We start from the raw sequence: 13783 nt of genomic DNA, 5'->3' as shown, positions 1-13783 counted from the left end.
ATGCTTCTCCTTTGAATAGCTCTTTATTGGTTTCTCTCCACTGCAGCACTCACTGAAGCAATGACAAGCAAGAATACTGATGAGTCAGAAAGCTGCACAGCATCTACCTTGGTACTAAACTGGGGCTTTAAAGTCATGCTTTTAACAACACATCACATGGGATACACTATCAAACACTGCTGAGGGTACATTACCTAAGGAAAAAATTCCACCTCATAGCACAAAAATTCAGTGACACACATTATCATGAAATATGAATCTCTGAGTTATATGAGCTTGCCTGCTGGAATTTGGCAGCATCCCCAAAAAATGAGGAGGGGGAGTAGCTTATTTGACAACAAGAAAGTTTATTCTCTCTGTACCATCTACTGGGTTTTAGGGCTTGTATCAGACTGAAAGCTATGAATCAAGTTTGGCACATAAGTCCTTTTCTTCATGTATTACCTGCAAAGTATTGTGCTGCCTGCCTGAGTCGTTCCATTCAGCACCTTCAGGGTCTTCCTGTGTACAAATGAAGATAGACTTAAAGGCTAGAGAGGAGAACAGCAAGTACTCTCTGTGGTCCCCTGTGATTCTCAGTGTGTTACCAGAAGCCAAGAACTTCAGGGAAAGAGGTTGAGGATGGAGGCACCATGGTGGAAGGGGCAGTTGTCTGACTCATGCCCCTTGCTGGGCATCTACAGCACCAAAGAAATACCTAAATACCAATGAGAGCAGTCTGCAAAGATGCAGTAGCAATTCTGTACTAGGTGATTTAGGAAACAAAATTAGTTCAACAGTTCAACAGACAACTCCAGACGATGCTAAAAGAGTTTATTAAAGACTGTACTAACAGTTCTCATAACAATGGCACGTACAATGATTCAAAATCATGACAAATAGTGTGGAGTTTTAAAGAGCATTACTATAGCACACCATGGACAAGAACAGAGCAGATGTGCTGTTTCAGAACTCTACAAGCAGGCCTATGAAATACAGTAGTCATATCATATAGCTATACAAGTGTCAGAGAAAATAGAAAAAAAAAGTCACTCAATATGCAGTCCTTGAATTTATTGACAGTATTACAGTACTTTATGGGCAAGGACTGGCTTGTTCCAGCTGCAGTTTCCAGAGCACAAAGGCAACTGGAAATAGCAAAAAATCCCCAAAATGAGAAAAAGCCTCCATCAACCATACCTCAAGTGCTATCACTACTCCAGACGTTCCTGCTTATGACTTTTCAGTCAGAATTTCTGACCTCCCTGCAGTCATTTTGCTCAGGACAGTGTTACTTTTCACAAGAAAACCAAACCAGGATGCTTCTTTAAGACAGTGCAAAAATATTTTCAATGGTATCGCTTAACCACAGATTAATGACAATCAGCATGGATCAACTGCAGCATGGTCAACAGTGACTTCAAGATTGGAACTGAATGGACCTGCTGCCCCTTGACCAGCACTCCAGACTGAGTGCTTGCAGAGAGGAGAGCATCATCTTGCTCTCTCACCAGCGAGCCATCACTTCTGGGTTCAAAGTGAGGAATGGTCTCAGCTACTCCAGGGTAACAAAATGCTACAGAAAGCCTACAAGTATTAAAGTATCCAGTCCTACATCAAAAAACTACCAAAAGAAAACTGAAGTGGAAAAAGCATATAGCAGCCATGCTATTTGTCATGGCTCTAATCTTGTTCCCTTCTCTACTGTGTGGTCACGGTAACTAAAGTGTGACCTGTGGAGTTCAGCAGCTTGCAGCATCCCCATGGTGATGCAGGATTCCCAGCAGCACACACAGATTTATATTCTCCAGGACACACCATCTAATTACAATGGCAGGGCACCTGCAGTCTCCTCCTGGTGTGTTGTCTTTGCAGCTTTTGGCTATGAGATCTTAGAGCCTTCTGCACATGTCCCACTGGCCTTATCTGTGCTCACAGCAGCACACGCATGGTCATACATTCATTTGGTGTGCATCTTTAGAGCAATTTGAAACTTCTTTTTTAAGCAGATGTTGAGGTGTCTGCATATCATGCTGGGACATTGGCATAATTTGTGCCAAATCATCCCCTGGCAGTTCCACAGTACACGGATTCAATGAGACATCTGTGCCTTGCCAAAACTCCAAATCATCATTCTTCTCCCCATTTCCACACAGTTGTGTGTTTGTATTGTAGTGTGATTATGTAGAACCTTTTTAATGTCTGCCAGCTTCAGAGGATAAAATCACAGTGCTGCATATCAACAAAACCCAGCATACCCAGCCTCCAATATAAAATTATTTATACACACAAAGCAGAATTTGCATCGTAAATAACAAGAGATTGTCTCATTCTCTATGGTGCCTTACTCAACTACTAAAAAATAAATAATTCACATCAGATTGATGGATTTGTTTCCAGTACAGCACACGTGCGCTATCGGACCCGACAAAGACAACATGAAAAAACCTTTTGTAATTAATAAAAGAGAATTGTTGAACACTTGCACATATTGGCACAAGGCAGAAGAGAAAAGGAAACATTACACAGCTCAGCTTAGCTCAGGTGCCCTCCTCAGTGGAGCGAGACTCAGACTTCAGTTTCACAAATTCTCTGGCAACTTCGTCGTTGGTTCTTTGAGAGAGAATCCTCAGGACTGTAAGTCCAGTCTCATCCATGTGAATCCTGCGCCCGAGGGGGCACCAGCAAGCACAGCTCCCCTTGTCTGCTATGTCTCTGAGCTGCATTACTGCTATCCCCAGCACTCGGTCCTCCCGAGCAAAGCAGTAATCCTTCACACAGACTTGGAGCTCGTAGGCATCAGGGCCATCTTCATTCCCCAGGATGCTGAAAAATGCAGAGAAGTTTATCAGAATGCACAAGTTCCCTCTGCAAAGTAAAGCTGTCAGAAGCTGACTCGGGTGCTTTGATAAGCAACAGGAGACTCCTCCCTAGAGAAAACCCTGGTCAGAGAGGGAGAAGTAAAATCTAAGGCATACAGGCATTTCTGCTGATTTACAGCTGGAAAAGACAACCTGGCTACTTAAAAAGAGAAAACAAACAACCCTAATAGAGTTGCCTTTGCAAGTGGGTGTGTTAAACTGTGGAATGAGAAAAGTGAGGAACATCAAAGCCATACTAGTAGATTTTCAACTCATTTCTGCTTCTGTTTAGGGTAGCTTCATTTCAGTAATTATTATTTTAATCAGATAAAGTCTTTTTAAGGATTCAGAACCTTCCATTAAATCAAAAGCTAATAAAAATACATATCCAACCTTTCTGGTCTTTCTAAACGAGGTTTTAATTCATCAGAAGCCTGCCTTTCCTCACATCAATGAAATATTCTATGAACAGTCCCTCTCCCCCATGATGTTTTACAGTCTTTCACTGGTCACTTCTTCTCCTCTCATTCTTACTGTACAGCAGGAAGAGCACTAGTCTGTAGCTCCCTTTGTTGAGCCTCCCAAGAAGGAAGATGCCTTTATAATAACAAAAGCCAAATAAAAGAGATCAATACTTGCTGTAGAGAAAGACAGCAATTTTAGCAGTGCAACTTACTACTGGTTCCAAGGAAACAAGTTCAGAAGCCATGTCCCACAGGTTAAGTTGGGATAAAAACACACATCAAGATTGAAAGAACTAAAAATACATAATGAACTTTTAGCCTCAACTCTACTTACTAAAGACACAAAGTTCATTAATATGATGGAGCACAGTAAAATATGTTGATAGGACGAACACAGTACTTCAGAAGGTAGCCAAAGGACAATGCTGGTAAAGAAGAGACCTCAGCATCCCACCCACAGCAAAACTTCCCATAATCTAGCTTTTCCTGCCAAGACAGCAAACATTTGGCCAAGCTAATGGTTAAAGGTTTTGGGCACTGAGCAGAAACCCCTATCTGCCCCCTGCATTTACACTTGTCACCTCTGATCCCCAGGCTATTTTTCACTTACAAGTGAAAAGTTTCATTGTATTTGGGAGCCCAGTTGTTGCTCTTTGACTTTGTTGTGAACTTCCTCTTCTTATCACTCTGATGGGGCCCAATCATGGTGATTTCCACAAATGGACGGAACATACCAGATGTCTGCCACTTCAGGTCATTGGCAGCCACAACTGAAAAAGAGAGACACAATCTGTTTTACAGTAAATACTCACTTATTCCCATTCCTCTGGACACCTCTTCACTCTGATCTGCTTTCATTTTCTTCTTTCAGAGAACAAAGTCCAACTCAAAACATGTAAATGTCCTGACACATGTGAGCAGGACTTCTTGTAATATAGAGAGAGGCTCTCGTGCTCTAGTTTGTGTGCTGTAAAGGGAATTTAATTCTTGGAATAGCACTTAGCTTTTGCTACATGCATAATAAATAAATTTGTCCAAAAAAACCAGCCAGTCACGCAGCTCTGGACAGGCTGGCCTGACAGCTCAGTGCTTAACTCTGTATTACACGTGAGATGAGAAAAAGAAGGGGCATCTGAGGGACCAATGTAAAGGTCTCAGTTGAAAAGGAAAATGAGACTACAGGTAAGATAAACAAAGCCCATGAGCTGTGGGTGGTTCCAGAACCCTGAATTCTTTAATTCTCATTGCCTCTTGGGTCACTGCAGGGAGCAGACTGAAGCACAGGAAATAGCTCTGGAAAATCTGCTTTTGCAGGAGAAGAGAGGTCTGAAAAGCTGTTTATATAAATCTTTAGAGGAAATTAAAGTAGTTAAATATCCTGTATTCAAGCAAAGGAGATGAAGGAGAAAGAGGAAGTCTAAGATGAATCACTGCTTTGGCTATTTTCAGAGCAGCTCCTCAGGGACCAACGTGGCCTTCAGGATGGGGGAGAGGAGCCTCTGACCCCTTACTGGCTCTGCAATCTCTCTGTTTACACTGAGTAATTTTGCAGTTCTGCCCTGTTCTTTGCAGCACAGGCTACGCTGGTGCCTGGCTAGGGCTATCATCTGATTTTTGTTTGCTTTGTGTATCATTGCCAATAAAAAACAGAACTGTACATTGCCACATCACTGTCGGGACTGGACAAGCTCATTTGCCATTTCTCTCCAAGTTCCTGATGTGAAACAGAGAAAAACATTCTGGATTCAGATCCCATGACCTAAGACAGAAATATAAGAACTGCCAACTGGAGCCTTGCCTTGACACAGAGACAGCCTGAGCAGTAACACATGCTTTGCCATACCTTTCACTGTGACCTTGTGTTCACCAGTGCCTGGGTGGGTATACAGGTCGATCTGTATGGACACTTCACCCACTGGGTCATCCACACCAGAGCCTGTTGGAAGAGAATTGACACCCCCCATGCACACACAGATCAGTGTTCATTAGCAGCCACCTTTGGTTCTTCACCTTTTGACTTGCCTCAGCAAGTCAAAAGCATTTTCCCAGTACACCTTCCATACCTAGCTTTTCAGTTAACATTGATAATGTAACATTAATGCAAAACAACATCAGGCTTGCATGCCCAGTACACATAAGCACCAACATTTTTGGCACTCCACCATAAGATCGTGTCCTATTGAGAATACTAGCATGAATTTTAAAAGAATTCAAGAGACCTGAAGCTTGATCCCTCACAAAGATCAAAGATTTTTTCAGAGATTCCTGCCAAGCTATTTTGTGCACATGCAGGCATTCCACTGGTGGGCATCAGCATTCCTCTCCACCCAGGGAAGAAGGAAGGGCAAAGAACCCAATAAAACAAAACAAAACACATCAGAGGGAGTTTAGGAAAGAAAAAGATAAACATGTTAGTCATTTTCACTGAGCCACAGTGCAGTCTCACCCTTCAAGAAGCTTTTTCTATTTTGTACATCAGATAGTCTGTATGACAACTTTCATCTGCCTTGGCAGATAATGAGAACCCCTTCACTGCTGTGTACCAAAAATGATGAGAGGGAAACACTCAAAACTTGCATACTTAATTCCCTTCATCAACTAGAGAGATTGAGCTTCAAAGAGGAAAAGATAACATGTCATAACAGAGGGAGAAGTTCTCATGAAACTTAAAATTTGTGTAATATGATGTTTTCAACTTTTAAACTTCTAATCATAATTATTATGAATGCGTAGAAATGACATTTTTCTGGGTAGGAAAGATGTGATGTAAATTACAGGAAAAGACTGTTTTCCAAAACTAAGATGAAGTCTTTGATAAGATAGTGAGACTGATTTTATTTTCTCTTTGATAACTGTCTGATCTTAGGCTGACAATTAGCAATGCTGTTGTAATCAAGATACCTACTGCGTAATTGAGTACCTATGAACAGCAGTGATTTTGTCAGTTTTGAGGCTAAGACACATTACTAAGTGAATTGTTGTGTTTGAAATTCAAGATAAGGAGCTTGAAGGATATCATTAAACAAACATTTTGGTTAGATAGATCTAAAGCATCACCTTTCACAAGATCAGTCTGAAGGCAGCAAAAACGTTCATTCAAGAGGTTGAGAGCTAATCTGAGCAATTTTCTAAAGAAAATTATCTGACAAAGAACTGTATGTAGTGAAAGTCACATTAATATACAAGTAAAAGTATCTGAGCAAACATCAAAACTTCAGATTATTATCTTAGGTTAGATTCTTGGTTTTGACCTGAGTAGAGCAAACAGCCTCTAGGCTGTAACATTTGTACAAGATCTTGAATGTACTGTTTCCTTCCCACTTTGAAGGACAGTGTTCCTTCTTTTCTGCATATAAGCAAAGAGCTTTAATTATTGACTTGACCCATCTGATGGTTCAGGTTTGCCACTGATACTGTCAGCATTTTCCATAGGAACTTTATCAACTTGATCAGACCACATCTGCAGAAACATCAACCACTGAACACTGAGGTCTTCATTTTACTATCGTTAGTATAATTAAGAGGTTAAAAAAAGCAGATGCTTATGCTTCAGAGGAATGAGAGCAGAATCATCCCATTACTTTTGAAGGAGACAAGATTTCATTTTTTTTTCTACCTTCATGCTTGTTTTTTCATGCAAAAATCTTGTTCTATTGACCAAAATGTTCAGAGAAAAAAAAAAACTTTGTAGATGGCCAGTGAAGGACATTGGATCATGCACAACTGTGTTTATACACAAACTTTCACATTTAGTGACAAATAGATTTAAATCTTGACATGAATATATCATTGGTCTTAACATATTGGAAAGTGAAACTGCATAATTGAGCTCATGCAATGCTAACAGTTATGTTTCACCTAAGATAACAAAAAGACTTTGGACAGAAGATAATAAATTGAGAGATGAAACAGAACAAGATAATTTTTTTAGGGCCATAACCTTGAGTACATATCAGACATTGCCATCTATTGCAGTAGCCTGTCTCAGCAGACCACACACGTGCAAGTCTAGGACTTTAAGCAGCAACACATAGCCCATGGTAAAGTGTAGGAGAAAAAGTCTGTAGCATCTCTCAAAAGCAGCTTTTCTGAGACAGCTTTCACATCCCATTAATAGATCTCAAGCTTGGGGACAGGCTCTCAGGCAGGAGGTAAGACTTCTACACTGCACAACCCGTGGCTTCATTTGTGGGATGCAAGCATTCAGTGAAAGTTCATTCTACAGGGAGCTAAGGAGAACAGGTCTCTGGAAAAGGTGAGCATGGGGGGGCAAGACAACTTGAAAAGCAAGGCACTTGGCTAATGTTGTTATGGTAACAACATTAGTCTTGAACATACCCTTATCAGGAAGAACATCCTCGTTAGCTGTAAACCTAATACCTTTCCCATCATGCACTGTGACATGAATTCAAAAGGCAAGAAGCAAGCAGGATAAAGAGAGAAGAACGTGAATTACAATCCAATTAGCGATGTCACTTAAACACATACAAGACAAATATTCTAGCTCCTAATAGACAAAGCACCCTTTTAGATCTTCTGCACTAACACAGGCTTTGGGTAGCAAGGCTGTCTGCGAGTAAGGGACTGCCTGGGTTAAAACAAGAACAATTTGTGCTAGCATAACTAAACTGCAAGCCCGGATCCAGATTCGCAGAGCAAATATTTAATGGCATAGTATGGTATAGTGCTATAGGAGCCTGGTCAGTAAAAAACTGAGGGCAGCAGATGCCTCACAAACTAGAAGATGCAAGCATTAAGCAGTGAAGTAAAAAAGGCAAACAGTCAGCATTTAAAGAGTTCTTCATGCAGCCCATAGACTTGTGGGAAGCTTGATTTATGCAAAGGGAAACATCAGTCAGAACACTGGTAACCCAGTGCCAGCTATCAATCCCAGTGCTATCCCTTCTGTCCTTCCAACACTTGTGCAGCTCTCCAAACTCATCTACCAAAAGTGGTTACTGAGAAATGTCTGCAAGCAATATCCTTTTCTAGTCCCAGTTTCAGGAGCACATCATGCCTTTCTTGGAGATACTCCATCATTGATCCTACAGGTATTAGATGGTGCAGCTCATGTCTTTTGTTCCCTAGAGTCCAAAACTGTCAATCCTACTAATGCAGCAGATGCTGATTTGGACTTGTTCAGTGGCTCACCATGCCCAGCACCTGTTTCCTGAACTGGCTCAGACCAGCCATCAAGAAATGTCATCAGTCAATTATTACCTTGCAACAAGTGCATCATATGTCCTAAAACTAGAGCTTAATTTTTTCTAAGCTTCTTTAAAAAAATCCCCCCTAACCAAACACACATACTTCCATGGCAACTCTGTATACTCCTGCAAATCTCTGATTATGTTCAATTCTCTTTTTGGACCTGCTAAACACTCAGACCCTACAGTAGAGTTTTACAGTCAAATAATGCATTGCATGAAGCTGCTTCTTCATACAAGTTTTGGATTTGCCCCCTTTGCAACATCAGCAGAGAATCTTCTTCATATAATTTTGAACAACCCTGACTGTAGCACAGAATGTAGCCCAGCAGTGCTGCACATATCCTTCTATCTTGGCTCCACATGACAACATAAACAGGATCCACAGAAAAAAATACCTTCAGTTCATGGTCTGGATATATAACAGGAAACATTTGCCAACGAACAGCAAAGATTGTGCACATTAAACACACATGTTCCTGGTTAAAAATTGTTTGTAGAACACAACAGCTCTAATGGCAATAGCCAAGTTCCCAATCCCTTGTGGATGTAGCAGTCTTTGACCTGTCTGGCCACTGGATGTCATCGTTGCTCTGCTGGGACACAGGTATAGTTCAGTCCCCCAAAACTGCTCTCAACTTTTCACTTGAAAACTTTTAAAACAAACCTTGTTCTCCTCAAGAATTCTCAGTACTTTCTCCACTGGATGGGGAATGCCAGTATCAAGCAGTCTCATTTGCACACCAAGGAAAAGAATGTTGGCTATGAAGTGCTTTCCCCTTGATTTCAGGGCTCTGTGTGCCAAGTAGGCTGATGGAGTTAGTACAGTCTGACGGGTTGCCAGCCCTCATAGGCTTAGAAGAATTAAAGGAAAAAGGACCCCAAGCAGAAAGGTGACAGAAAGACAACCCCATGGAGTTGCATTACTGTAGTCCAGTGCCAAGGCTAGTATTTAAACAGCCTGAAAACTTAAAACATCAGTTTCAGTTTTGACCTAATCTCTAAGAGCATCTCTCCCCTCCCTACTGAGATTAGTAGTCAGCCAGTGAAGGTCCCTGACTGTAGACCAAATTAATCTGTACAACAACCTGGAGATGTTTACATGAAATCAATGAGAGAGAGACAATTAAGTGTTTACCCCTTCCAAATCAATTAAATAGCATCACTAACGTGCCTTCCTGGAGAGCTACCAAGGAACTCCAGTGATGCAACCCATCAGCTTACTAATAAATTGTGGTGATTTGCAGTCATCAGGCTTGCCTGTATCCTGTAATGGCTGCAGAGAAAAGAGGGCTTTTGCTACTCTCCCAAAAGACTTTTCCCTACACAGGCAGAGTGCAGCTCTGTGACTCACCACAGTGCTGTCAATCAGCCTTAGTCAGACTTACAGGGACTGCTGGCAGCTGGCCTCTGATACAGGCACTGACTATTTTCTGTGTGGTGTCTTCCTGAAATGGTCTCTCTCACCACCGTGCAAATACAACATTATATGTTATAAAAGTATAATATAATTCTTTTAAGTCACCCACCCCGTTTAATTCGTAAAACGTGACTGTTAAATGAGGATTGCAGAAAAAAAGCACACATTCTAGGACTTTCATTTCAGGTGGTTTTGCTCTCTCAGAATGTAATTATTAGAGTGGAAAACAGCCTCCCTTCCCTCCATCCCAGTTTCAAAAGCTCTGACCCGCTGCATTTCCAGAAATGTTACTGGCAAAAGCACACGAGAAACTGGCAGTACAAGACAGAGCAACTATGAACGGAGGAGCTGGCTCCATCCAACTTTGCCAACAACACAAAAGTCTTACCCTGAGCTGTCTGAGTCTGGACAAAGGTTTTTATGAGAGTGTCTGTGGTCTGAGTGTACAGAGAGAGAGCATATCGAAGTGACTGCAGATCTGGACTCTTCTCCAAGAAGGTTTTCTTCAGACCATTTCCACCAGCATGGAAATATTGCTAAGAGTAAAAAGAGAGAGGAAAAATGCTGAGGAAGACTTGCAAATAGCAACCAACATTTACAGGCCATCGTCTGTGTGGATGGAAAAGAGCTGGAAAAATTCCCAGACCAGCTTTTGTACTGCAAATCCATCTCTTAGACCAGCTCATACCAACCACTCTTGGCTCTCCTCTTCCAAAGTACTTAAATATAAATATGCTGGCTCTCAGCACATGCCAGTCACCTGAACCTACTCAGGTTTACACACTGATGGCAGTATCACTCAGTGTCTTTGTCACCATAATAGCAATAGCAGTCTCCTGACTTGTCTGATCTGGGACAGACACTATCTTCCCGAATAATACTTGGGGATGGCATAAGAAGATGACAGAGAGAGAAATGGAATCACTTACTTTGATGGTATCCAGTGCCAGATCTAAAACAGCACACTGCTTTGGAGTAAGATTTCTAGTTTCTTCTTTCACCATATGATCCTGCAAATAACCATTATATTTGACATAAGTATGCTGTCAGAGACTAAAGGAAAAGGAGTCTCCAGTATTACTTCTTTATCTGGATTCATGCTGTGGCTACATGGCCACAGCATTAATTCAGCTGTTTAAGAAACACTTAATGGACTCTTTCTGAGCCATTTATTACAGCTTAACTTGAAAATAAACTCCCTTTCTCTAACCCTAACCCTAACCCTAACCCTTGTCATTCTAGAGAAGCCATAACAAAATTCTCAAACACACCTAAATCATGGAATTCTGAGAACTAGATATTGGGCAAAGTTATTAGACATTGGTTGTGTATACTTTTAAGTCTTCAATCTACAAAGGTTACTCATTCATCATATTATTGGTATGGAGGGGAACAAAAAACCAAAAAAACAAGCAACATGCTCTAGAAAACATCTTTGTTAAAAGAAGCTGTTTCTGTTAAGACCCAACATCTGCAATAGCAAAGGGTCACAAATGTCTTGTGAAGGGATTCCCTTTACTACAGTGGGAGCACAACCCTATTAGTCTCTTGCCTGACTATGAGGACGTGTCATCCTTTGGCATTCAGCTAAGTTCTTTCTCTCTGGGAAAAGCAGCAGCACATTCTAGGAAATGAAAGCTTTGCACAAAAACCTAATTCTAGATGTCTGAGCTGCTGGAGGGTCAGGCTGGGTGCTGAAGCATTCATGGAAAAGATGCAGGTAAAGGCTACTTATCCCTTCCTTAAGTCTTTGATAACAGACACTTTCCAGGAGACACATCTACTAATTCTTTGAGTAAGGCAAGCCTAGTATGTGGCATCATGTGTTGGCTATCTTGCAGACTGGTGACTCTTCACATTGCCTGGTGTGAATGGCATTCATTTTTCACCACAATTCATCTGCCTGATGGAGAGAGAAGGGCTCACAGCAGCCTGGGCACAGTGCTAGGCATTTGCCAGGCTTCCCACATACATCCAAGCACTTGCACAGTGCTCTGCTCGGCTGTACAGAAGATGCCTCTCAGGTCACCAGTGCCTCAAACAAGTTTGCATTGCCCTTTCTTGAGTACTAGAGACATGTCTCAACTCTTCCCTCTTTTCCCCATGCAGGCTGCTCCTGGTCTGCAAAGCTAAGTGCAGTGGCACAGTACTCCACAAGCTGCCAGGTATCTTCTGTGGTGACAAGCTGTCCTCAGGGGAGCAATAGCTCTCCTCCCTCTTCTTCAGGAGCTAGGAGTAATTCAATTAAGGATGACGTGGCTTTGCACTTCAGTACACAGAGGAGAAAACAACCTTCCTGTGTCTGACAGTCATATTAAGTGCACAGTTAGCTTGAGACCAAGGCCATGTTCGTGGGAGAGGCCAATTTAGTCAGGGTAGCTGTGTCCCCAAGGCAGAGTGACTTTCATGTCTGTTGAAATGACTTTCAAGGTCTTCCTGCCACAATCCCTGCACTGTGACAGAGACCAGGTGGAAAGCATTTTTCACATGAACACCTAAAAAGCTCATTCAGCCCTGCCCCACTGTTGCCCATGCTGTCACTGCACAGCAACATGTCACTGCTTTCCAAGAGACCTTCCCAGTGCCATTTACTTCAACACATTATGTAAACATAACCCAGTGACTGGACTGGTAATGCTTGCATTTGCACATAGATGAGCCCAGAACTCATTCCCCTCTGTACCTGCCCTTTGCAAATCCCACTCTGTTCCTGTAAAGAACTACACAAAGTGCTACCTTGCATTTCCCATCTTTTCAGTCAAGAGCAAGCCACAAATATTTACATCAAATAATTATGCAACCTGTAGCCGAAGAAGTAAAAAACGAATTGGAAAAAAAAATAATCTGTTCCTGGTCTCTCATACTCATCATTGTATTCTCCACAAGTATTTCAGAAGAACTTCTGCAGTCAGAGTTAGTCTGGTTACCCCCAGGGCAGCATAGGGAAGAGGGGGCTGCTGCTCCCTGCTCCAGCTGCTGGCCCTTACACAGAGCAGAAAGGGTTTGATAATAAATGGGAGGCAGATACGTGGCACCAAGGAAACAGTTTTATGGTTGGTTTTCTGAGCATTTTAGAACACACTGTGAAATTGATTTGTTATCAGGATGAGAGCCTGTGCTTGTCAGGTTTGTCAGTTTTCAGCTGAGTTATCTGATTCACTAGGGGTCCGTTCTCTCTGTTCTATATTAGACAAACAAAGCTTGAAATCCATCCCATAATTTCCCCAGACTTCTAGTGAAACTGCGAAATGCAGAGGGAAGAGGTTCTGAAGAGCTATTTACTCCTGCTTCCCTATTAGCTCGTATGTGTCCATAAAAAAAAGAAGGAAAAAACCCAAACATAACCATGATGCTTACATAGATTCAATTTACATTTTTGCACTACCTTTACTCTTCTGGAATTTCTGGATGCAGTGTTGGTGCACACCATCTGCCTGAACTAAAAGTCTCCAGAATTCAGGTGGCAGAATGCATTCACACTTGTGTACAGCTCTCTTGCCAGCTATAAAGCCCTGTGTACCTGTGTTGCTGTAATCCTACATGTAGATATGCAAATAAAGGCCTGAACACACACTCAGGCTTGCCTAATTTGCACGATTACTTGCATTTCTAAAAATGCAATCCAGAGTTAGCAAACTTAAGCTTTACAGTAACTGAAGACAGGCTGTTCCTGACGGATGGCCTTCATCTGATCTGAATGGAAACTGGCAATGCTTCCAACTCATTCCTGACGAAAGACACCTTGTATATACTGTGAAATTCCAGAAAGGGGAAACTATAGAGAAAATGTAACAGTGAATGTCCCAGATTATGCCTCAAAATGCAAGCAAGCCACAAGAACTTGCAGTCATC

The 13783-nt window shown here is 41.8% G+C and overlaps 1 protein-coding gene across 1 annotated transcript in view; it reads right to left on the bottom strand.

The window, feature by feature from the left end:
• Positions 1-2486: 2486 nt before the first annotated feature.
• UNC13B (unc-13 homolog B) overlaps positions 2487-13783 on the bottom strand; it is a 211865-nt gene continuing 200568 nt past the window's right edge. Inside the window, exons 36-40 of the mRNA XM_030467074.1 lie at positions 10861-10941; positions 10320-10467; positions 5148-5240; positions 3915-4074; positions 2487-2805 (exon numbers count right to left, since the gene is read on the bottom strand). Of these exons, the coding sequence (XP_030322934.1) occupies positions 2520-2805; positions 3915-4074; positions 5148-5240; positions 10320-10467; positions 10861-10941 (768 nt within the window). The 3' untranslated portion in view covers positions 2487-2519. The remainder of the gene's footprint in view (positions 2806-3914; positions 4075-5147; positions 5241-10319; positions 10468-10860; positions 10942-13783) is intronic.

This window comes from Calypte anna, chromosome Z (genome assembly GCF_003957555.1).
Source record: "Calypte anna isolate BGI_N300 chromosome Z, bCalAnn1_v1.p, whole genome shotgun sequence".
In the NCBI taxonomy this organism is placed as follows: domain Eukaryota; kingdom Metazoa; phylum Chordata; class Aves; order Apodiformes; family Trochilidae; genus Calypte; species Calypte anna.
This window is presented reverse-complemented; position numbering and strand designations above follow the sequence as displayed.